The 26,116-nt window shown below is 38.9% G+C and overlaps 1 protein-coding gene across 2 annotated transcripts; it reads right to left on the reverse strand.

Annotated features, from left to right (window-relative positions):
* Positions 1 to 2,614: 2,614 nt before the first annotated feature.
* Positions 2,615 to 25,816, reverse strand: slc2a15a (solute carrier family 2 member 15a). Of its 2 annotated transcripts, none has more exons than XM_038268535.1 (12): positions 25,504 to 25,816; positions 23,270 to 23,365; positions 20,215 to 20,375; positions 19,015 to 19,139; positions 17,428 to 17,573; positions 15,119 to 15,251; positions 13,342 to 13,529; positions 12,500 to 12,610; positions 11,678 to 11,779; positions 9,654 to 9,729; positions 6,052 to 6,179; positions 2,615 to 2,960 (listed from the first exon to the last, which is right to left on the reverse strand). In XM_038268535.1, the coding sequence occupies exons 1-12, from the start codon at positions 25,546 to 25,548 to the stop codon at positions 2,706 to 2,708; spliced, it is 1,566 nt and encodes a 521-aa protein (XP_038124463.1). In that variant the 5' UTR covers positions 25,549 to 25,816; the 3' UTR covers positions 2,615 to 2,705. The 2 variants fall into 2 exon arrangements, with proteins under 2 accessions (XP_038124463.1, XP_038124462.1); XM_038268534.1 differs by having other exon boundaries at positions 23,270 to 23,368; positions 25,504 to 25,548.
* Between the last annotated feature and the right edge of the window lie 300 nt (positions 25,817 to 26,116).

Genomic DNA, 26,116 nt, shown 5'->3' on the forward strand with positions numbered 1-26,116 from the left:
ACACTCCTTCTTCTGGGCACAGACTGAACTTTGCCGGGTTAGTGGCTTTCATACTCATTATTATTTATCTTTTGAGTTTCACTGACCTTAGCCTCTATTGAGCCCACTGCAGCAGACAAGCAGTGGCACGCTTTATTAATAAACTATTTTTTGAATATATCACTGTCTGTCTCGCCTGAATTCTGGCTCTGACAGTTTCAAATTCCAATAAACTGTTAAAAAGGCCCTTGTGGTTATGGTTGAATTCTAGGTTTGCCGTTTTCTGGTCATTATGATGTATCATGCAAAGGTATAGTCATCTGCCCGTTATCGACCAATTTTTGTACACCTATTAACCTGTATAAAGAAAAGTGTCAGTTATGAGCCCAATCAAATACATGATGGTGTTAACCATCCAAAGTAGGTTTTGTGTATAGAAAGTGGAAGATTAGAGGCAGATACCAATACTTATGAATGTCTAAAGTAAAGGTATAGACATCTGGACCTCATCTTCCACTTTTTCTAAACACTTTTCTCAGGTGTACAGACAGTGGAAGATAAGGGAAAGATGTTCATACTTCTGCTTTTATGCTTTCTGATTCCATAATGTCAGAGTTTCAACCTGCTGCCATACTGAGGTTAAAAGACACACAAACACCATAGAGGAATCTTCCTTCTCATTACGACATACTGAATGAGGACGGACTATGAAGGGCAGATCTCTACAACCACCTTTGTTCCAAAATTTAGGATTTGAGTGCTATACCTTTGAGTATTTTTAGAGCTAGTACAGCTGATTTCGCTTTGTTAAACACTTTCAACCTGTGTCAGCTCAGAAGTCCAAAGTCACACAGGAGCCATTGAGAGCTTGTTCTTTTCGTCACGATGAGAAGAACGAGGTGTGTGAACATGGTAACTCTATGACTTTCTTTTTGCCAAAATATCGGAGTTAGGGTCTGTGCTTTGGAGATGATACTCAATTTCAAATATCACCCCCTCATTAAAAAATATTATAGATCTGTTTTTTTGTCTACCAGAGATCCATGCATCAAAGTGATGCAGGAATGCACAATAAAAGCATTATGCATCTACTGGAATGAAGATCCTGACAAGCTTGATAAGAAAGGCACTATTGATAAAGCTCATTTATATAGAAAACGCTAACCTGAACAATTTTGAAATTTCAGTGCCACGAAAATGTTTTTACATTTATTAATGTTTATTAATAGCAGTTGGCTTAATGCTATTTTGAGGAGGTTTATGTTGTCACAGAGGAAGAAATAAAAAACAGTGTTGCTTTGTCAGATTCATCCAAGGATGTTGGCATCATCATTCACCAGGGTTAATATAGCAATCCCACTGTTGAGTTTATTACCTTTACAATATTGTTACAACCAGTACAAAATCGAGTCAGAATCTGATAATGGATCATTAAAGTATTTCTGGGTCTGATTCTGATGACGTTGATTGATATCTTCATTTTGGATCAGTATCATTAGACCGTTAATGATTTAATCAACATTGACCAAGGTGTGGTACTGGTCTGATGTTTCTGACGATCAAAGCAATAAATGTACGAAATGTAGAATATGTAAATAAAACACGAGCACAGTTATGAGATAAAGGTGTCATCTGGTTCCTTCTCAGTCTACAACAACACACGACATGAAAGGTCTGATAACAATCAGTCACAACTCACAGTATTCAAAAGTTTCAACTCAAATATAAGCTCAGACTCCGTAGTTATTACAAGAAAACAAAAGAAATAACATGAATTATAGACAAGCAGCTTCTCTTTCTGATTTCGTATAATTTATCATTAACGACTATTAGCAGTTTACAACAAACATAAAATTATTTCATAAGGCAGAGAATGCTTCAAAGGTAATGGGTAGTTTTTTTGTTTTTGTTTTTTACAGTGTCCAGTGATTTTACTTTCACAAGTGTAGCAGTATGGCAATTGCCATATTGCTCCACTTGTTTCATGCATATAAATTGCTTTATTATAAATATGCAGGGAGTTTTACAGTTTATATGGACACTGCAATGTAAATAGTGCAGAAAAACAGAAGAAGAAAAGGAAAAAAAAGAAAAAAGAGAAAAGATGAAAGAAAGAAGAGAAAGGAAGGAGACAATGACAAAACATTTTCAGTCTGCTTCCTCGCCTGTAACGAGATGAAAAAAGAACAGCACAACCAAAAGACATGGTACGAGACAAACAATAAAGCAAACACCTTGAAACTATCGCTAAAGTAATATTATTAAGTCTGACATGTACTCTGTGTTACCTGAAGATATGGTAATGGGTAGTTAAAGAAAGCAAAGCTGTCCACACAAACTTTATCTGAGCCCATTTGTGTATTAGCCTAGACTTTGTGGTTTTAGGCTGATGTAAAGCATTATGGAGGACTGCAGTGCAAGCTAATCCAAGCAGTTAGCAGAAAGTCACTGCAAATAGACAGCTATCACAGGCTAGCTAACTGTCTACAACAGTGAGATGGAAGATAACTGCAAACACAACCAGAGAGTTAGAGAACTGATTTATATTATTGTACACTTAACGTACATGTAACAAGAAAAATGGTTTAAAAATGAATTGTCCCCAAGCCCAGAGTTGAATATCAAATCAATGTGTTTCAGGGAGGGAGCCACTGAGTCCAGATGAGGTGTGGATGGAGCACATTGTGGTCTTCAGATGTCTTTTAGTCACAGCTCTTAAACCTTAGCTAAGGTACAGAGGAGGAGCTGTCAAACTCTATGGACGCATGCTCCAAACCACCGTAACCGTTCATCTTCTTTAGCTTCAGCTGGTCGACATGGAGAAGACCCTGAGTCTCCAGGATGGAGTCCTTCTTGGTGAACATCCTGCTTATCTCCATGAAAGTCTTGTTTTTGGTCTCTGGGATGACAATGTAAACGTAGACAGCCACGGAGAAACAAACTGTGGCAAACACCAGGTAGCAATAAGCCCCAGCGGACATCTGAGGATTGGATGTGGTGGATAACCACAGGGAGAAAGAGAGAAGAAGAGAAGAGAGCAACAATTTATTTCAGTTTAGGATTCATGAGACTGACCAACAGAGGGTATATCAACTTAGTGAAATATGAAAACGTGTTCGGGAGTCAGAGTCAGGAGATCAGAGGTCCGAAGAGGTATTGGGGAAATACAGGACGGAGTCAGGATTCATTTCCAGGTTCGGTTCACAGACAGGCAGAAATCCAGCAGGTGTCCGAAAACATGTAAGGCAAACAAATCGGAACGGGAACAGCCAGGCCCAGAGGTCCAGAGGCAGAACAGGTCAGGATCAGGCAATCAGAAACACTATGGAACACTAGAGAACTCTCACCAAAGGCTCGAATAATCTGGCAATGATGACTGGTTGAAAGCTGGTTAAATAGAGGCTGAATCAGATGGATCTGATTAATGCTAATTATAATTGGGTAGAGATAGACAGGTGAATCGAATGAGTAATCAGACCAGTCATCAGCGCCAAGGTCATGAAAAAGTGTCCATTTGAAAGTGACCCTTCAGTAGAACCTAGAATCACCATCAGACATCCACTGATCAGAAAACCAAGGACAGCTGGGTCTGATTTAATCTCAGACCAACTGCAGCTGTTCTGGTCCTGGCCTCAGAGATTTTCTAAAGAACCACCGGCTTCATGGAGACCAAGGAACCCAGCAGACAACTCAGGGAGGAAGCTCTGGTCCTATTTAAATCGTAGTTATATTCTAGAACAATCCCCAAGCTCTGCACATCTACCAAAACTCTGTTCAGGTCATCATCTGAACGTGGAGAGAGGATGGGCCACCTGTAGACCTACCAGGACTTGGAGCACACAGAGCAAAATAAAAACAAGGCAATAGTTAATCATTTAATATATCAAGAACCAATCAAAACCAGTTCAGGGTCAACATATACTGATCAAAATTAGCCTACATCTATATTACAAATAAAGTACTAAAAATGGGGCAGATTTCCATGAATGCGTGGGTTCTCTCTGGGTACTCCTGCATCCTCCCCCAGCTGTGCCATAATTTAGAGCTGCAACATGTCTGGAGTGCAGAGAAGCACAAGGTGCTCAATACTCAGGGACCTGGCCAAGGTAAGGAAAGCTGAAAAAAGGCCACCTTTGAACAAAACACACAAGACAAAACGTCATGATTGGGCCAAGAAGTATCTGAAGACTGATTTCTCCAAGGTGTTTTGGTCAGTTTTAGGTATAGATAATGATCCATTGAATATTCCTTGCTGACTGGACTTTTCCTTTTAAAAGATTGTTAAATCATTCGTCATTTGTCCTCCTTATGTTGCTCTATGTAGCAGCGTTGACTTCTCCTCTGTCCTGAACTCCACCAGACATCAAATCTCCTTTGTTAACATCCACAGCTAGGCCCAGCAACCCATCGCCTCTACCAGGCTCTTGAAGACTTTCTGCCAGGTATCTATCTGGCTCATATCTACGGCTATCAGTCTTAAAACCCCTAGCAGAGTGCATGGTGCTGACAGACCAGACCCCGCTCAGGTGCACTCTGCCCGGGGTCCAATCCCAGCTTTGTCATGAGCGGGGGGGGGGGGGGGGGGGGGGGATTTACCATTAGGCAATACTAGGTCGTTGCCTAGGGCCATATAAACTCTGTTTACATGCATGGTTAATACAACTATTCCTTATTTGTGCACATTAATTATGTTTCTAATTATACCATCAGAACGCTTATACTAATAAGTGTGTCTCAGCCCCCCCACCCTTCAGTGTCCACCATATTGGATCAGTCCATTTGCTGCACATGTTCAGAAAAATCCAAACAGACAGCAGCAAACCATTTGGAAACAAACGATCCGTAGAGCAGTGTTGCCAACTTAGCGCTTTAGTCGCTATATTTACCGACTTTTCAGACCCCTCTAGCACTTTGATTTCAAAAAAGCTCCTAGCGCCAAATCTAGGGACTTTTTTCTGCTACTGGAGACTTTGGAGACAACATACATATAAAAGCAGCGAACTCTGCCCTCCAGAGCAAGTAGATTGGTAACCCCGCCTCCTGCTCTCCTCTATCTTGTCTGCTGTCATGATTCATGCAGCTATAATTTCATCCAAATGAAAAATGGAGAACAGAGAAGCAGATCATGGCTTGTCTACAGTGAAAAGAAGGACTGGGTTATTTACTTTTGCCTTTTTGGAAACACAGGAAGTAGCAATCAGCTAAGTGAGCTTAGAGCTTGGAAAAAAAATCTTTCATTCCTTTAGAGACAGCATGAAAAGTCAGCTGAGTGCAAAACATAGAGAGGAAAGCAAGAAGAAAAGGGACAAGAAGAGAGGGACATAACCTAGACTAAATGATGTATGTCTATTCTATTAATATTTCTCTATCTGTATAATAGGTCTGTTTTATGTGTTGTCTCTCAATTCAGAGGGGCCCCTGCCTGTCTTTGCCCAGGGCCCCAAATATTCAAAATCTGGTCATGAGCAAAGCAGAGAGAAATGTAAACAGTTTTTTAACAGAGTTAAAAAAGTTTTATGTAACAGTTTTATGTAACAGAGTTTTTTCTGATTGTTAGATCAGAAGCGAGTGGCATGGTGTGTTGACGTCCCTACGTTGCATTCAATGGTATCACATGATTTAGCAGGTAAACCCGGCTCTGGTGTTCCCACAGCATGCCGATCAGATCCCAGGAGATTTTAACGCGGGTCGCGTTTGACCCGGGTAGACACGAGTCAGTGAGCTGTTCCCACAGCTGCTAAAAGCCAATTGTTCCCGGGTTTAAACAGGTTTTTCGGCCAGTAGGAAAGGGTCAATAGATTATTGGTCTCTTAACACTTTTTCAAATCGAGTCATCAAAAATTCATCAAATTCATGACTCGAGTCAAAGTCATGTACCTTGAGTCCACACCTAAAGTTTAAGGTGCAACCCCGTCATTGTTAGAATAAACATCTTAATAAAAAAAAAAAAAAACTACATTCACCCAAGTAATCACCCATGGATTCCTGCTATAAAAACCTGAACCCAACACCAGGCATTGGCATCAGTAAGAAGCAGTGGAATTAAACCCGTATCAGACACTGGGTGCTCACCTGTAGGAAGGGGAAGACGAAGCCCACGGTGAAATTAGAAAGCCAATTTAAGGAGCCTCCTATGATGTAGGCTGCAGGACGATGGGACTGTTTGAAGAGCTCTGCTGTGATCAGGAAGGGAACTCCAGCTGCAGCAGAGAAGGACTGAGGTCAGAGTCAGTGGTGTAGGCAGAACATTTTTATTAGGTTGGCCTGGCAATAACCAATGTACACTGAGGGGGGTAAAAAGTGGATAGACACCAGAACCTCAGGGTCAATCTACATTGTTCCAACGGTAACGAGCACAACATCCATATTTCTAAATAAAGACAAACTATAGTTTCCTCCAGCCTTTGCTAACAAATAAATACATATATTTAAACATCCATCTAGATAAAAGTTCTATTGGATAAAATTCTTTCAGGTTTGAGTTTTGGGCGAACATCTTTTCCATCATAATTACTTACCTACTTTTGTCAATAACATCCTGCATTAAATTGATATTTAAAAGTACTAATATCTACATAAACTGATAATTTAATAGGTTTTTATAAAAATAGCTTTTATCTATTATTTCTGTGAAGACTCCTAGATGACTTGCAGAGACACATAATTTTCTCTTTACCCCATAAAACAGAAAATCTAGTTCTAAAAGATCATGAATTCTCCACTTATAATCTTTAATGTTAGTATATTGATGTGCATAATTAACGAAAGTGTTTTTGTTGTTAAGTAATTGTTAATATATGAAAAATGTAAATGTTTTGAATATTCCTTGAGAGTATTATTGCTGCCACAGTCTGTATTAGAGGGAAGAAAAAGGTAGGGGTGGCCAATAATTATATAATATATATAATTAAGACTGGATTGTTTAAAGAATATTTTTTATATATAAAAAAAAAAACTGGATTGTGTCAGGATTGTTTTATAAAAATTATTTCTTTAAAAACTGGACAGTTTAATTAAATTGGTATCCCTTCATTTTATTATGAAAAGAATTTATTAAAAAAACTAAACTTGATTGTTTCATTAAAAACTGAATTGTTTTATTAAGAGCTGGATTGTTTTAATCAAGAATTTGGTATTTCAATTTAAAGTTAGATTGTTTCATAAAATGCTGGACTGCTTAATTGGGAACTAGATTTTTTTTATATGAGACTGACTTTTTTCAGCTGGCTGGTTTGTTTCATTTAAAATGAGACTCTCTCCTTGTTAAACTGAACAGTATCAAAAAAACTAGAAAGAATCTTTAAAAGTGTAAAGTTTTATATAAAACTACATTGTTTAAAAAGCAATGATTTTTTTTCCCTTGGTTGTTTGTAAAAAAACAAGATTTTTTTTTTTAATCAAAAAATGTATTTTGTCTAAAGACTCAGTTGTTTCATTTTATTCCAAAAAAAGAGAATTAAAAACATTCCACTGGGTTTTGTTTCCAAGTTCAAAGACGTTTCGCTTCCCATCCAGGAAGCTTTTTTAATTCAAAAGATCAGAAATAGCGTTGAGTTCGAGGTTTTACACAGTAGCCCAACAAAGCCTTGTTTACGTTTTAAAAACATGCAAACTGGAACGGACGAAGGGTTTTCATCTTTAACAGGATTTTTTCGTATCAAGCTGGACAGTATCAATAGAAACTGGACTTGTTTTCCATCGAATTCTAGTAAGAACTGGAATGTTTCATATAAAACTGGATTTTGTCCTCTCAAACTAGATTATTTTATATAAATCTGGATTATTTCATTAAAAACCTGATTGCATCATTAAAAACTGAATTCTTTTAATAAAAGCTGGATATTTAAATTATAAACTGGAGTTTGTCATTTAAAAACAAAATTGTTTCAATAAAACCTGGATTTTTTAAACTGGATTAATTCACATATAACTGAATTGTGTCCTTAAACACTGGATTATTTCATTTAAATATTTTATTTCATAAAACTGCATTGTTCATATAAAACTGGATTCTTTTTATTAAAAGTGAGCTTTCTCCTTACAAACTTGATTCTGACATATAAAACCTAATTGTTTTGCAAACAGCTTGTTTAAAAAATATCTGTATTTTTTCATAATACTCAGATAAGACTCGATTGTTTTATTAAAAACTTGATTTCCTGACAAAAAATATGGTCGTTTCATTAAAAACAATTTTTTTTCTATGAAATTTAATACTTTCACTTTAATACTTTTAATACTTTTTTTTTTAAACATGGATTGTTTTGTTAAAATCTTGACAGTTTCATATAAAGCTGTGTTGTTTTGTCAAAAACTGGGTTTTGCAGTTAAAGGCAGACTTTGCTTGCAGCACTTTAATAAATTGGAAATAATCTCAGAAATTCTTTAACATCCATTAATCTGAAGGCCAGTTTAAATTCAAACTCTTAATCACACCTGCTTTTACCCACTTGGGGGCAGTAGAGCACCATAAAATACTTTTAACCCCACAGAAGTCCTCAGAGCATCATCACATTATTGTTCAAAGGGACTTGAACAATGAGGGCACCACTGGATGGTCACTTGAGGTTAAGACTTGGACCAAGCCATGTCCAACCGTGAAGCTCCGTGGGACATGTGGAATACTAGAGGAAGTGTCCGCTTTGATGAACCTGAGATGTAATAATTAATGATTATAATAATTGAGCTTTATTGATCTCACATTGGAGGAATTTACCACTACATTTATGTTGCTAGGTTTACCACACCGTGACATCACTGCTGGAAGATGGCAGGAGTGAGGTGCTATTATATATGGGCAAAAATGGCCGCTCCCAGACTCAAGGCTGGTTTATACTCAGAAACTAGGTCGTCTGCATGTGTGTTGCAGTGAACGCAAATGTGCCCCCCCGTTCCACTGACATTCTGCACAGGAGGCCTCTGATTGGTCAAATCTACATCCTCTCTACACTATGCGTATTTCCTGTTTGGTATCTTACCGGCTTGTTTTGTTTGTATGACCGCCATTGAGGAAAACGACTTGTGAAGATGGACCAGCTAGAAGAGCGAGGTGCGTGAGAACGCTGGGAGCCTTTTTCCAACTGGATCCCCGCTCTTTTTTGCCCTCATGTACCTCCGCTGTTGCACAAACTTGTCCCCACTTCCTCACCGCCTCGGCCATATCTAGACCCACAGCTAGTTCCTGATTGGCCCTCTTGTGTTGTGGCGTGGAATAACACAGCGCAGACCACGCTTTAATATTGGGCATAAATCTAAAATATCTGTGACAAGCTCACTGCGACACTCTGCTGAGGGAGGATAACCAGCTCTTCAGTGATCGCGACGAAAATTGTTGTTTTTATTTTTTCACTAATTAAGAGTAAATTCATTAAATCACTGTAAACGTATTTGTTTTAGGAATAGATAATGATTCCATTCCTTGCTGAACAGACTTTTCTTTAACCCATCCCCTTGGGGAGCAGTGGGCTGCCATTGTGCAGCACCTGGGGAGCAGTGTGGGGTGAAGGGTCTTGCTCAGGGACCCAGAGTAGAGGCTGTGGGGATCGAACCAGGTACTTGCAACCTTCTCAGAGCACAAGGACACAGCTCTAACCCCTAGGCCAACACTACCCTAAATCAGGGGGAGTGTTGGCCTCTGGTTGGATGAATGGATTAATGGAGGGTGGAGAACTTGCCTGGACCGATGCAGAAGCCGGCGATGATGCCGACCACACAGCAAACACTGATGTAGCGCATGAATAGTAGCTTAGCCTGTGGGGAGAACAGACAACATGACGTCCCAAACATATCTGATCATTTTACATCTACAGGTTTGAGCTCCATTTATGCTAAAGTCTCCATCAACCCAATGAGTTCATAATAACTGAACAGTTTTTCCTTTATGAAATAGTTCCAAGGATAATATGATATATAATATAATGTCAAACCTCCACCCAACTTGACAAAAGGTGGGTCTTGTTGATCTTGAAAATATGATTGCTCACACTTCTGTTGGTCATTTTTTGGGAAATTCTCGCCTAATTTGCATACCCAAATGGAAAAGCAAACAACTTAGGAAAAGCAAACACCTGCCTGGCAGCGATGCATGGTGCCAGGCAGGTGGCTGTTGTTAACAAAGCGGTGTGTGTGTCTCAAGCCACAGATCCCAAAGGGGAAAAAAAGGAAAATAGCTGATGAGAACAGAGGATTCAAAAAGAATGGAACGAATAATCTGCTTTCATCACCAATGTGGAAGGATTGTCTGCACGTTTGCTTTGGAATGAAACGTTTGTCAAATAATTAAGAGAGTTCCCTGGAAATGTCTTTCCCTGGAAATGTCTTTCCCTGGAAATGTCTTTCCCTGGAAATGTCTTTCCAGGGTAGGCATGCTAAATAGGGAAGGCATGCTAAATATGCAGCGATTACCAAGTTGGTAAAAAAGCGTGATTGCAGAACTTCTGAATAAATTAGAGGAGAGCAAAGAAAGATTTAAGAAGTGGATTGCATCTCCAAATTCCACTGCTGCTGCTAGTTTGGTTAGAAAACTAGCATAGAAAACTGTTCACAGATCCAACAGGTAGCGCTCTGATGCAGGGATGGAAACTTTCTTCCATTTTTTTTACCCATATCCTCAAAATAAAAACATTAAAAAAAATTATTTCTTTTTTTTGTTTCTATAATTTCATAAATTCAAGAAAAGCTAATACATTAATATTGAAAAGGAATATACACTTAAAGCACCAAATACCATACAGCAGAGTAGTCAAATTATGTAAAATTTGCTCCAGGACAGACATTTAATCATGAATGTTTATTATATACGTAAGCCCACATAGTCCTTCTTTATAGTGGGCTAATACACTTAGAGCCTGTGTTGCCATATGAGGCTTATAGAAGGCTTTTACATTTTTTTGGCTCCAGACAGATTTATTTTTTGTTTTTTCGGTCCAATACGGCTCTTAGAGCAGTTTGGGAGGCCGACCCCTGGTCTAAGCCTTCAACTAGTATGTGAGATCCAGTTCCAATCAGGTTATTTAAGAAGGTATTCCCTTTTATCTCCTCCTCCATTTTAGATGTGATTAATCTATCTCTGTTACAGGGATATGTACCAAAGCCTTTTAAAGTTGCTGTAATTAAACCTTTACTTAAGAAACCATATCCTGACCCAGATGACTTGGTCAATTAAAGACCTATATCCAATCTTCCTTTCTTATCTTACCACCACTTACACCATAATTAACTTTTTGAAGAGTTTCAGTCTGGCTTTAGAGCTCATCATAGCACTGAAACAGCTCTGGTGAAAGTCACTATGATATTCTCATGGCCTCAGATAATGGACTTGTTTCTGTGCTTGTTCTGTTAGATCTCAGTGCTGCATTTGATACAGCTGATCATAATATGAAAACAGAATCTATGTAGATGATTGAAGGAAAGTGGAAGAACTCACATGGACACCTTATCAACCCTGGACCTTCCTGTTATGAAGCAACCATGATAACATTTTAAAGTAAAGACCATCTTCCTGGATGAATTCCAGCAGCAATGGTAGTAACTCTGAACTCTTATGCTGAACCATGCTCATGGTACATTAGCTTAGATTTTAGAGTAGAACAACCATATGGTCTTGACTCAGAGGTGGAGTTTTGTTTGTGATGTTTATTAAAATGCATCCATAAAATGGTCATTGGCTGGTAAATGAATGACTTTTCTGAGCATGCACCTGTAAAACGAGTGCTAACGTGATTCCAGCGCTGCAGACCCCCATCATGGTGAAGCCTCCAATCATCAGATGCCTTCTGCCAAGCTTCTCTATGGTGAAACACTTAAGAGTGACACAGACCTTACGTTAGCTTCAACTATACATAACATACAATTATTTGATTAGATTATATAATAAACATAATTTATACATGATTTAATAATGATGAACAGACCTTAATAATTAACAAATGGTCTCTTAAGCATTTATAAATGATGGTAACTTTAAAGTTATCTATTATTTTTAATAAACTCCCACTTTATCCCTAGGATATGTTGTCTTAGCAACATATGTTCCCATCAGGGCCCTTTACAGTAGTAGCCAATCCAAATTTCCCCACTTTCCTTGATTGGCCTTGGCTGGTCCCCTAAGATTCCTTCTCAATCTTTTTCTTTCTGTCATGATTGGTGTACATTTAAGCCTGGTTTATGCTCAGAAACCAGGTCGTCTGCATGAGTCGCAGTTAACACAGATATGGCTGCCATTCGGCTGGCTTTTGACTGGTAAGGGCCATTTTGAATGGCTGCTACTGTATATCCCATAAAGATGCTCCTTAACACACAGGACCATGATATAAATGGGTATGCCCATAAGCCAATAGATTTTGGCCGTGTGAATTAATAAACAGAACATTTGCAGAAAATGTAAAAAACACAACTGAGGAATTCCTGACTTGTCTAATCAGATCTGGTCATTAAGATACAACCATCTCTTTTATAGCATAGTATGTGTCTTCTTTCCCTTTTGGTTGTCATCATAGTAAGTCTCTTTTTTTGTTTTTACCCCAATGAGTCCAGCAATGATCTCTATGATTCCTGTTCCTGCTGTAGTATACTGGATCTCCGGAGCTGGGATACCTGCATTTTCAAAGATGTCGTTGGTGTAAAACCAGATCTGCAGGGTAAATAATAAAGAGTAGAGTTTAGATGTAAAAAGTATGACACTATACATTTAATCTGATTGTTCAACGTTATTACTAGTGTTGCACCGATACAGATAGCAGTATCAGGCAGGGCCCTGATACAGCACTAGAATGGTGGTATCGGTATCGATGAGTACCAGCAAATATGGCACTGATACCATTTTGAGAGCCAAAAGTTTATTCAACTCTTGTTCCAGGTAGGCAATAAAAAGTTCAACAGGATTCACTTTGTATTAGTCTTTCTCCTACTTCAAAAAGGTAGGCAGCAGCTTGACAAAGCTATGATGGCAATTATTTTACATCCAAGTAGTATACAGTTCTTCATATATACACACACATCAATTTCAAACAGATGGTATGGTGTTGGTGTCGGCCAATACTGCACAGCAAGGTATCGGGTATCGATATTGGGGCCAAATAATGGCATCGGCACAACTCTACTTATTACTAAAAGCTTTGAAATAAATCAAGTGTGATTGTAAATCTAGTGTGAGTACACTGAGTGCAGAGAGGCATTGTGAGCCGGAGAGGTCACAGCATTGTCACGTCATCTTTTCTTTTCCTGAGTGGTATTATTATCACAGCTAATTGCTTGGCACACTGAGCTTTGATCAAAAGCTTTGGGATTCTTCTATTGTAACTAAAAACTGTGGATTTTTTGTCAAATTCCTGAAAACACAGATTTTCTTAGGTTCCTACTTACAGCATCAATCCCAGACAACTGCATGCCAATGTTGATGACCATCACACTGAGAACCTGCCAGCGGACTGACTCATCCAGCAACAGGTTCCACACCGACAGGGTTTCCACAGAAAGCAGGGAGCGCTGTTCCTCTTGCATCTCTTCAATTTCAGCCTGGATGTCACACTTTGCTCTGTACCATTTCAGAGCTGAAAGGCATCAGAAAAAGAGCTGAATCAAACCAACATTTAGTGGCAAATGCTAAACATAAACAGTAATGGTGTCCAAATATATATTCATTAGTATGCTTTATTTTTACATTTTATAGATACTGGATGTAGAAACAAATCATATCTATATTAATATGTTTTATTTCTACTTCCAATATCTATAGGAAGCAATATCTAAAAGCAAAAAGCGGGAAAAAATACTTCTGAATTTTCAACAAGTGAGCAGATTTCAACGGATGACAAACATAATCCAGTCGATAAACAGATCCTGCAGCTGCTGACCCAATATGTTAGATCCTAATACCTCATTGGAGGAGGAAAGTAAGGGGAAGATGGAGCTAATAGGGTTGACATGGAGATGTAAAGATAGCCGCTTCTTCAGCTAATTATAAATACTACTGTAGCCTTGCTACCTATCTGTTGCCAATAATAATCATGATAATAACATGTATTAACCAAACTGTTTACTGTTGACCTTCCTAGTTTAGATTCTAGACAGGATAGATGACTGAAAGCACTATTCAACAATAATGTACAGCTACAGTACTATCGTGGACTTTTCCATTCTATAACAGTGCAACTGCACTGTTAGTGACTGTAGTGCAAAGGGAACTTTTTCTACCAAGGGTGAGCAGATCCAGACTGTGCAGATTTGCCCTATGCCCTACAAACTGAAGCAATCTACTGCATTTTACTGGGTCAGACTATGAAAAGTGTTTATTTAAGAAATATAAGTGTAAAAAAAACAAAAACTAATCTTTAAAGCAGAGCCTTACTTCATGACCTGCCCGCCGCAATATGCTCCAGATAGAGTTAGACATAGCAGACAAAGGATTTCATTATCTTATACTAAAAATATAATGAAAAGAAAAGGAAAACACAGCAATAAAGGCCGTGGGACATATTAAATAGGTTGGCTACTGGCTGAGGCAGTGAGAAGTGATTCTCAGAGAGCGATCTGTTGTTTTTTCATAGAGGGGAGTGATAAGCCATGCTTATGCGACCTGAGTTTTCATGACAGTCTGAACGACGCAGATCCGATTTTTTTTCCAATGTGACCCAGACTATTGGCTCTGCAATCCTGAATCTGATACAAATCTGATCTTTTCAAATGCGACCTGTGTCTGAACAGCCAAGTCGCATTCATCCGACCTGAACGACATTACTACCCGACAGTGGTCACACTCCTGCTTCTTGCTACACAGAAGTAGCAAGAAAAACAACAACAATGGTGAACAATAATGAGGAGAGCAGTATTTATGTTTAGCCATCTTGGAAAGATTGAGTTTTAAGGTTGGGAAAGATCGTTAGATGTTCTCCAGCACTACCATCCATGTTTACTTTAGTAAACACAGATATCACTGTGTCCTACAGGGTCAGGTCAGACCTTTAACTGTCTTTTCAATAGATATCAGACTACTTATACCTCAGTAAACCAGCTGCAGGAAGAAAATGTATTTCCAGAAATGGCATTTCCCTCATCATAATGAAGCTAGGCCTATTTCAAATCCTTTCATCCTGCTTATGTTTTTGTTTGGCTAGATGAGCTGCGAGAAGACTTTACCAACCTGTGATTGTGGCATGGATGTTGTTTTTTTCAATCAGCAAGTACCTAGGGCTCTCCGGGAACCATGGCAACAGCAGCAGCTGGATGAAGGTTGGGACCACCACCACTGAAAGAAAGAGGGGCCAATACTCCTCCTGTAAGAGTGGAAACAGTGCCGATCAGAGAGCCGTGGGTGTAAGGAGACTGATGCTAAGACTGACTGACTGAAGGAGCAGAGAGGAATGCTGTCGGCAACAGAGGTATTTAAAGCATCATGTTTATTACTCCAATATAAATTCCATTGTTTAAAAACACTCTCCAGAAGTTAGAGGATCAACTTAAACTTTTTACTCCTGTGAAAGAGTAAAAGTAGCATTTTTAAGACTACTTAAAGTATAAAAGTAAAAGTAATGCAGTAAAAAATGTTAAGGGTGGCAGCTTTACTGCACTACCCTATCAAAGGAACATTTTCTACAATTCTGCATGATAACTTCCTTAGCATTAATTTTCTTAGTTTTATAACTAATGGTAACAGTGTCAAATTTAACTTTGCATCATCTTGAAAAAGTATTTATTTTGGTATGTGGTGAACAACAAGTTGGAGCAGCACCGAGTCCCACAACATAACAATTAATCGTCTGGATGAAACTAATGACTGTCAGGTTAACTGGTTTCTCTAAATTCTCCTCAGGTTTGAGTGTGTGTGCATGGTTGTCTGTCTTTGTGTGTCTCTGTGTTGCCCTGCAACAGACTGGCGACCTGTCCAGGGTGGACCCCGCCTCTTGTCCATAGACTGCCAGAGATAGGCACTGGCCCCACCGCGACCCTGACAAGGCATAATGCTACATTCACACACATGTTTGTCCAAGTTTAGTTCTGATGCTCGGCTGAAGCATCTTTGCTGCTCTAGCTGTACAGTCTAAAAGTGGGTCTGATGCATTTTGGGCAGAGCTACCCTATCCTTTCTTTGCCAGTAACAATGGCGGATGAAATCCAGAGAGTCACTTGGCTTATTTTAATGAATAATGCTACGCTCAGACCACAAGCACTGGAAGAGCCAAAAAAGCTTCTGCTGCTTTATTTTTAATGCTTATCCAGATTAATGCCAGACGTCCAGTAAAGTGTGTCCAGATGCGTCTTTTTTTTTTTTCTTTTCTTCTTTTTTCCCCCTCTTTCTATGTGTATATATATATATATATATATATATATATATATATATATATATATATATATATATATATATATATATATATATATATATATATATATATATATATATATATATATATATATATATGTATATATTGAGTAAACTCAGCAATCATGTTTCATAATCATTTAATACGTATCAGAGCATGTGAATGGAGTTCCCGCAGTTCCCACTCAGGAGGATGTTCGCTCATTCGCTCTGACGCTCAAAGTTGCGCCGGGACTCTCAAAATCTGCTACACGCTAACCTTAATTTTCCAGCTGCTCCCACGAAATCGATCCATGCTCGCTCAGGTTTTCAGGAGAAGGCATTTTCTGACACCTTTTCTTCATGTACAGTAATTATGCCAGGGCCCTGAGACACATGGCGTTTGGTTTAATGATGTGAACGATACATGTGTATTGTCTTATTTAACTGGCTGTTAAATTATCGCACTGTTTCCCAGCTGTGAATGTAACGCCCCGCTCCATTCATGTTGCCCCGCATTTCCTAGGTACGGTAATTATACATTTTTTTACTAGACTACATTAAAAAAGGTCACTTCACATCCCATTGCAAATTAGATAATAGTGTACATGTATGTGATTTATAGTGTACATGTATGTGATTTATGTTCAAAAACAGGCTCTCCACAACCATCACTTTATGTAAGCCCACTCTGTATAGTTAAGAATAGTTATATCACACAGAATGCAATCCTAATCTCTGCAATTCCGTGGTAATTTGAAACATAGGCTAGAACAGATTATAGGCACAGACTATAGCATAGACATTGGCCCAGGTTTTAAGTTAAACATGGATTTAAATAAAGTCAGAGCGAACTGGAGCGGAGCCAAATCCTCACTCCGGCCTTTGAATTTAAAACTGTTCTGCGCTCCACCAGATTTCTTCCACTCTGCTCCACTGCTCGCTCCAAGCTCAGCTCTGCTCACATGATATGTATGTATTGGCAAGTGTTTTTTTTTTTTTTTTAAGTGTTAGGGTGATCTCTTCCCAGGAAAGGATCGGAAAGCTTGAAAGTGTAAATGCATAGCTTTCCTTTACACCTGTTGAGTTTTTCTTTAATGGGTTGCATTTTACAGCTGGTTGGGTTGATGTCAGGAGCAGCTGCTGTAGGCTACCTTTCCAAGAAGCTCATGGAGGCCGAGGATCTGGGCGGCAAAGACCCCTGTCCCTATGAAGATACTTGGAACAAGACCAAGGAATCCTCTTAGGTTTTTCGGGGCTATCTCTCCGAGGTACATGGGTACCACACTGAGGGAGATCCCTATAGAGACAAGCAGAGAAAAGGCCACATTACAAACAAATATATAGGCTGGTCTAACAAAAAACATTAAGAGTGAAAGCATAACTCAGATTACAGATACTGGAATGATTCCTTTGCCTCCCATGGTTAGGATTAGGCATGCTCTGCTAACAGTTAGGTTCAGGTTAGAATTAATATAGAGTGTGTAGTAGTAGATTCATGGTACTGGTAATGGTAGGTTCTAGTATCAAATGATTGAGGGCTGCTAGATTGTTTGATTGGCTTCTTATAAAAGGGTGTGGCCCTCAGAAGAAGGTAGTGAGCAGTGGTTAGCGCTTTCTGTTCGCCCAACCCATGTCATGTTCTGTTTAAGTTTTCTCTTTGAGTTTTCCATTATACTTTGATTCATGTCTTTCTGTTTTTTCTAGTTTATTGGTTTTATTTCCATTTTGTGTTATTCAAGCAATTTTTGATTGTATTTGAGTTCTTAGGTATTTCTCGTTTCCCCTCTTGTGCCAGTTTCCTTTTCCCTAGCTCCGTTCTAGATTCCTCTGTCCACACCTGCTCCCAATCTGCTGATTAGCCTGGTCTTTGCTCAGTCTCCCATTTATACACCTCATGTTCAGTCACTGTTTGCTGGTTCCTTGTTGTTGTTAGTTGCTTCCTCATATCTTGTTCCCCACTTGTGTTTTCCCTGATGTTTTCTTTTTTGTTTCTTGTTCTTTGTATATTGTATTTTTGGATGTCTGCCTCAGTTTTTAATTAAACCAACAAGAACTTTGGGTCCTCAAGCAACCTCACCCCCTAGTTGACACCCCAAGAGATCTATGAACTCAGGTGGGTTGAAGAGCTGTTGCCAGTAAAGAAGTTAAGTAGAAGGAGGGATTGTGAGAACAACATCTAATCTTTATGTTCTTTTTATGGTTAAGTACATGCTGCTAATGGTTATGTTCTGGTGAGGGTTAGGTATGCACTGGTTAAAGTTAAGCTTAGGTTAGGTACTGACTGGTTAAGGTTATGTTAAGGTTAAGTATGCATTCAGAATGAATAAGTTCAGGTTATGGTTAGGAAAGCTTTAGTAATTAAAATAATTAAGTTTTGGGTTATTGTCAGAGTTATTGTCAGGTCCGGTTGGTTTCAGCAAATGGCCACTCACACTGAGCCTGGTACTGCTAGAGGTTTGTTCCTGTTAAAAGGGAGTTTTTCCTCTCCACTGTCGCTAAAAGCATGCTTAGTGTAACGGATTGCCTTCGAGTTAATGAGTTGATGCAATTAACTTTAAATCAATTTGACTGGATGATCTGGTGAACTGTTAAGTGCCTTAAGATGACATGTGTTGTGAATTGGCGCTATAGAACTGAAAAAAAAGCTGAGTTAGAGTATAGTAGGGGTTTAATGAAAATAAATGTGAGTCTTCTCTGATGGTTATGACTCAAAGCAAGGCGAGAACAGGTGTGCATACCTGAATGTATCCCTGTGATGAAGCGGCCAAAAATGACCATCTCAGGTGACCCACAGATTCTGCTGAAACCCATGAGGCAGCCAGCGATGAATACCAGAATGGTCGTTTTGACTATCGTCCCCTTCCTGAAAAAACCCCCAGAAACATTCAATATTGTGGCATTCTCTCTGCTTTCCAGCTTCTTCATTTGGTACCACATGTTACTACCAAGTTGGACCCGTTTTCACGCTCAGATGTACCAATATTTTATTTCGCTTAGATTGAAGAAACAGCTGGAAGCATTCCTCACTTGGTTTGGTGAACACTGAAAGTATTGCATCCCAGTCACAGTACGGGGATGTCATTGTCTTCTTAAGTTAACAGGTTAGAGATTTTCTGATCCCCTTGTTTCTGTCACCAGTACGACAGAAATCAGGAAAGTAAACAATGGAGAGTGACATGTAAGGAAGCCAGGGCATAGTCAGTGTGCATTATTGTTTTTCTCTATTATCTGTCTGAATCCCTCCTACTGGAGCTGTACCATGTTTATCCAATGTAAACAGTTGTTTCTGCTTGTTAGATCAGAAGGGACTGGCACAATGTGTTGACGTCTGTACGTTGCGTTCAATGGTGTTATGTAATTTAGCATGTCAACATGACTCTGGTGTTCCTACAGCATGCCGAACAGAGCTGAGGAGTTTTTAACTCGGGTCGCTTGCCTAGTCATTTGATCCAGGTACACACATATCAATGAGCTGTTCTCACTGCCACTAAAAGCTGATTGTTCCCGGGTTTAAATGGGTTTTTCAGCCAGTGGGAAAGAGGTATTATTGTTTACAGTGTTGCCTCCATAACCCCTGTCTGTTAAGGTCTAAGTTGGGTTTTGCATATAAGGAAAGTGCCTTTAGCCATAAATACATAATAAAGCAGCCATCACAAGTGATTTCTTTTTTTCCCCTAGAATCTGAAATCCTTTTTTATTCCTACTCTTTTTAATTGGCAACAAAAAAATAAATAAATAAAGTCAATAAAACACCACAGGAAAAATCCAACAATCCACCACGCCATTGTGGAGTTGTATATGTTAAAGTATGATGTCTGCAGACAGTATTTGTAAAATGATTTAACATTTAAATATGATTTCCCTGCAACTTTAAACAATTTTATAATAATTTCAGTTAAAAGTACTTCATCAAATGCAGTTTAATAAGCCAGTCTTACCTTCCAAAGCGAGTGACCAGCATACCGACAATGAAGGAGCCCAGCAGACCTCCGATAGCAAAGACCGACACCGTTAGAGAGTACATGAGTGTCAGGGTCTCCCCACTGAGTCCTGTCCCATTACGAGTTAAAACAGTTTGGTTGTAGAAGTTCTTGATGTACTAACAGATCAGAGGGGAAATAAAGTAGGACTGTTAGAGTTCAGATGAAAAGACCAAACACAAAACTGAACAAAATAGATGAGTCATTTCTTCCCTTTAATGTTGATCATGTGCTTGTCAGAGAGGACATGCACCTAATCACTTTTAGTAAATGTACATTGGTTAGATTGTCAGGGATGATAGATAAGCAAACTTACTGAAAATATTCATTTTCTGTTATGGGTGTTGTACATTTATACAGGAAATACACAGATTCAAGGACCTGTGTCCAGTGGTGGAAAGTAACAAAGTACATTTACTTGATTACTGTACTTAAGTACTTGAGTATCTTTAATTTACTTGAGTGATTTGTATTTTTGAATACTTAAGTATTTTCAAAAGTTAGGACTTCAATACTTTAACTTTAGTAGATGTTTGACTGATTAACTTTTACTTGTAGTTGAGTAAGATTTGACAATGAGTATCAGTATTTTACTCAAGCAATACTGTTGAATACTCCGTCCACCGTTGCCTGAGTCACATGACCAGCAATTAGCCTGAACCCACCACACAGTGTCTGTTCCTGACTTTAGTAAGTTTCTGAGTCTGTATAAATATGTCAAATTGACCAGTTTCAGGAGATTTCTGTTGGTTTGACAGGCCTAATTGGACCCTCTGAAAGGTCAGAGACTGCAAGATTTTTCAGAACAGCTAAAACCTTCTGCTCTGCATCCAAACTCTAGAATTCACCTCCACCTTATATTCCTAATACTGATACTTTACCTCCTCTGTTCAGGACCGCAGACCTGCACTGATTGCCTGCCATGAGTTAATATTGTTTATTATGATTGTTGACCACTTTTCTTGGGTGTTTGGAAAGGTGCTTTAGACACAATTACTAACAATAAGTATTAGCCTTATTATCATCATTATTATTAAGCCATAAGTTATGGCTGTATGAAGAAAAAAGTACCTCTGGGGGGTGGAAATACAAGATATTCCAGGAATTCAGGCAGACTTTATAAAAATACAAACTACTTTAAGTTTACAGAGGTTATGTTCTTATGTTGAAAGTTAGGAGTTTTCATTTTTGCAATAGACTTTAAATGTTGGTTTTAGTTGAAGAGAGGTATAAGACGTCATTCTACATCAATATATCATATTTGGTCTGAATTTTGCAAATCAATTTTAGAATTTATTCAATTCAGTTTATTTCTATAGCACCACTTCACAACACGTCATCTCAAGGCACTTTAAAGTTAAACCAGATTCAGTCAAATCGATCCAAAGTTTTCTATCTAAGGAAAATCAGCTGATTGCATTGACTCATTGACTCGAAAGCAATCCCTCACACCAAGCATGCTTGTAGCGACAGTGGAGAGGAAAAACTCTGTTTTAACAGGGAAAAACCTCCAGCAGAACAAGGCTCACACTAAACCAAGTTCTGCTGGAGGCAAAATCTAATTTATGATTACTAAATTAAAATGCATGTGAAGGGTAGTGATAGTTACACTGACACATAGTCCAACTGTTTTTTTAACAGGTTGAAACAAAATCAACCAGACATTGAATGTATATAACACTAATTATTTTCCTTTTATGTCTTTCATGACTGATATTTTACTGTCTGGTCACTGAGTTAATTCATGGTCAGATTCCAACAGATTTGGGATCGCTATAAGAAAAACACAGTTTGACTGACATCATGCATCGTGGATTCAACACTACGGTTATGTGCTGGTGAGGAATCTCAGTCATCCAGGTCGTAGTCATTCCAAAAAAGTTTAAAAAAACAAACCACTGGAATTTGTTTCCAAGTTGAAGACGTTTCTCTTCCCATCCAGGAAGCTTTTTCAATTCAAAATGTCAGGAATAGTGTTGAGTTCCAGGTTTTATAAAGTAGCCCAACAAAGCCTTGTTTTTGTTTAGAAAACTTGAAAAATTGTCTCTACATGGGGTGCCGTTAAAGGGAATTGTTGGCCTGCCTGAATCACTGAGGTCTTCTGTTCCCCCATAAAGGTTTTGGGGTTTGTCCGTTTCAAATTGCATGTGTTCTAAGCTACTTTAGCTGTGTTAGGATTATTATTATCGGTTATGTGTGAGTCTGTTAAACCCTAAAACCTGCCCTCTGTGTCAGAACTAATGTTTTCCCAAGTAGTTTATCTAATTAGGACAGTTCCTCTGTCAGGATATATAGTTATTATCTTCATTCTGTACATTGCAAAGATTTGAGAATGGAATTAGAGTGGCATCCTTGATTTAAGAACAAAGTGTAATATTTTGATAAGGCTGGAGCCAAGGATGTCTCCTCATTTACAAACGTGTAATGATTTAATGATGTGATGGTGATGTGATGAAGTGGCAGACTGGAGTTGTATGAAATATTTTTATATCTGTGATTCTGGGCCACTCCAACCAGATGTGAGCCTTGGTAAGCAGCTGCCTTCTGTAACTATAAGCAACTTCTCTCATCTGAGTAGGATTATAATTCCTGTTGTCATGTCTCCTGGTTTTTTAATACATTATGAAGTGTTATTTAAGGAGTTTGTTTTGGGGGAAAAAATGGAGAGAGAATGCTTCAAGGTGTAACCGTGGAGATTTCCATAACAGCTGGCATCGTTCTGTGACACATGATGCGTTCAAAAGATGTAGTAAAACCTCTGGTTGACTTTCTGTTACTTGCTGCAAAGTCAATGATACTGAGCAAGCAACTGTCTGCTGCTACATACTCATCCAGGAAGAACAGAATCTGCTGTAAGTCCATGACTGCATGCAACCAGCTGGGTTTCCTTAGATTAATACTGTTCACCAGTCTGACTGGATAATCTGAAGGAGACCTGATGCGACATGTTGTGATTTCGAGATTTAAACTGAACTTAATGTGAATAGACTTTAAGAGAGGATGTGTGTCTCACCGCAGCAGGGGAGTTGACCACAGCCAGGTTGTAGCCATACAGCATGGAGCTCCCGAAGGACGTCAAGAAAGCTACGGCTAACAGAGAGCCCGTCAGCTGCTGCAACAGAAGAGGAGAAGAGTGTTAAAGTGGAACACATCCATACACAGCAGCTTTAAATTGCTCATTAGTATCTTTCAAATCAAGTGAAAAAACAGACATCTTGTCCAAAGTGAGCTTGACCAATTTTACAAGCAGAAATAGTCCCTCTGCTCAAATAAACCCCTTTATGAAGTTTCTATAGCCACCTGAGAAAAAACCGGTAAAAACATAACATATGATTTCATATCCAACCAATTATACAAATAATATGGAATATCATGTATTAGTTAGTGCAGAAATGGTCAAATAAAGTCAAACATCTTTGTTTTACAGTTTTTATAAGCTGATTTGATTTGGTTCTAATGCTCATTAACTTAAAATCTAATGTTATCTCTAACAACAGATTCTTAACTGTCATTACTTACTATCCCCCCCACCACCACCATATAAGCAGATATCCTGTCTACTTATAAAACTAGGCTTAAAATTTTCTTTTTTTAATACGACCGGAGGCCCGACTCTGTTGTCCATTAGAAATGCGAATTGAATCTACCTGTGACAGAAGAAGGAACAAAACTGGTGAGTTTCTAAAAACCAGAAGAATGCACACCTGAGTTTTTATCAAACTCATCAGCTGGAGCTAAAGAGGAGCTGGTGGCCAATTTTTTTCTACATGTGCTTGTCAGGCGTGGAACTACTAACCCCTAATGATTTATTTTGTTTTATCTCTTTTGATCGGTTTGCTCTGTTTCCTAAGGTTAGTGACGCAATTTTTACTTGGAGTACCTCAGACTGATGCACTAAAATGGCCTAATTTAACCATGCAGACCTTGTGGATTTGACAAACATTAAACCAACCTGCAGGTTTATTAGTGGTTCCTAGAATTTCTAAAAGTAGAATGGGAGGCAGATCTTTTAGTTATCAGGCTCCTCTCCTGTGGAACCAACTACCAGTTTTAGTCCGTGAGGCAGACACCCTGTCTACTTTTAAAACTAGGCCTAAAATTTTTGTTTTTTAATAAAGCTTATAGTTAGAGTGGCTCAGGTTATCCTGAGCTACCTCTGTAGTTATGCTGCTATAGGCTTAGACTGCTGGAGGACATAGGGACCCCTTTTTCATCATTCTCCTTTATTCTGTCTCTTTTCTCCCACTCTGCAGAATCTGTTAGTTCAATCTCTAACGTTCTGCTCTCTCTGCTTTTTCTCTTAGTAGCTCCATCTGGTCTGTTCCTGTTTGGCTGTGACTCCATCCTGCAGAGAAATATCATCTGTGCTGCTGCCATCAACACCTTTGTTTATAGATGTTGGAGATCATCCCGTTTTTCAGTGTAGTCCTGTTTCTCTGACTGTGACTAATTGGATGTGCTCTCTTTCATCCTTTGACATGGGAGCTGGCTCAGAGCTCATCTGCCTGGCTGTGTGTTCCCTGGACATGGCCGCCTGTGGAGCTGATTGACAGTTGCCTTTTGTATCTCTGCTTTTTTTTCTATACCTGCTTCTGTCTCCTTGAACCCCAGTCGGCCTCAGCAGATGGCCGCTCACACTGAGCCTGGTTCTGCTGGAGGTTTCCTCCTGTTAAAAGGGAGTTTATTCCTCTCTACTGTCGCTACTAGCATGGTTAGAGTGAAGGATTGCCTTCGAGTCAATGAGTCGATGCACTCCACTGGTTTTCCTTAGATAGAAAACTTTCAACCAATCTGACTGGATGATCTGTTTGAATTGTTTCTGTAAAGTGCCTGGATGTTATAAAAATAAATTGAATTGAAAATTTTAATGAATTGAACAGAATCGATCCAATAATGCAGGAAGAAGAACAGAGAAAGCAACGGCATGACTAACTAACAACACTAAGAAATACACAAGACAGGCTGATAGCTGAAAACTGCCTGGCACAGACCTGAAAGGGTTAACTCAAAGAGGCAAAAATAAATGAATACAGTAGGATAAAGAATTTATAAAAAACTATGAAGAGGCTAAAAGGTATGAAGGAAATAACACCTGCAAAACTCGACACCTTCTGACCTCCTGAACACTATCTCACCCAAACATTTTCTGCTGCGTTCTGGTCAACCAAAGACGCAAACTGGGAGGTTCTGTCCCACGAGCTATACTCATTGATCTGTTTGATGAAGCAACTTTAATCCTCATCTTACCGAGGTGATTTTCCTTGATGATGGAAGTAGAATCTCTTCAGCCATTTGGGAATTCTGGTTTCTGGTCCAAAGCTGTAAAAACTGAAAAAAGCTCCTGTCTAAACAGCAGAGTCTGTCATCACTGAAGAAGCAGACGTCTTCCCACTGGCCCAAAAATATCAAATTCAGGATGAGTGGATGGTTGGAGTGGAGCAGCCTTCCTGATAACAAGCTCCCACAGTGTCATCACATGATGCCGAGCAGCGTGACGAATGCAGAGAAGAGCCTGCTGAGAGCAATTAACTCTAACAACATTTTAGAGGTTAGTGGGAACAGCATGAACGGAGGAGAAGAAGGAGAAGGTGGAGGAGGAGGAGGAGGAATAGAGAAAAATGAGAAATTAAAGTTTGAGCTTCAGATCGAGCAAATCCGCAACAAATAACCAATGATGGCATCAAAGAAGAATTAAATCGGGAGAAAATAGATCCAAGGAAAGAGACACCGCCGACGAAAGGCAGGTGACAAAGAAACCGGAGCAACAGAGGAGAGATTAGAGGAGATTAGGACGGAGCCAAATGTGAAGCAGAAATATTCAAAATGATTAGAGAGTTTTTACAAAAATGCATCCCATCAC

Source organism: Cyprinodon tularosa, unplaced genomic scaffold (genome assembly GCF_016077235.1).
Source record: "Cyprinodon tularosa strain WSP-4 unplaced genomic scaffold, ASM1607723v1 ctg701, whole genome shotgun sequence".
In the NCBI taxonomy this organism is placed as follows: domain Eukaryota; kingdom Metazoa; phylum Chordata; class Actinopteri; order Cyprinodontiformes; family Cyprinodontidae; genus Cyprinodon; species Cyprinodon tularosa.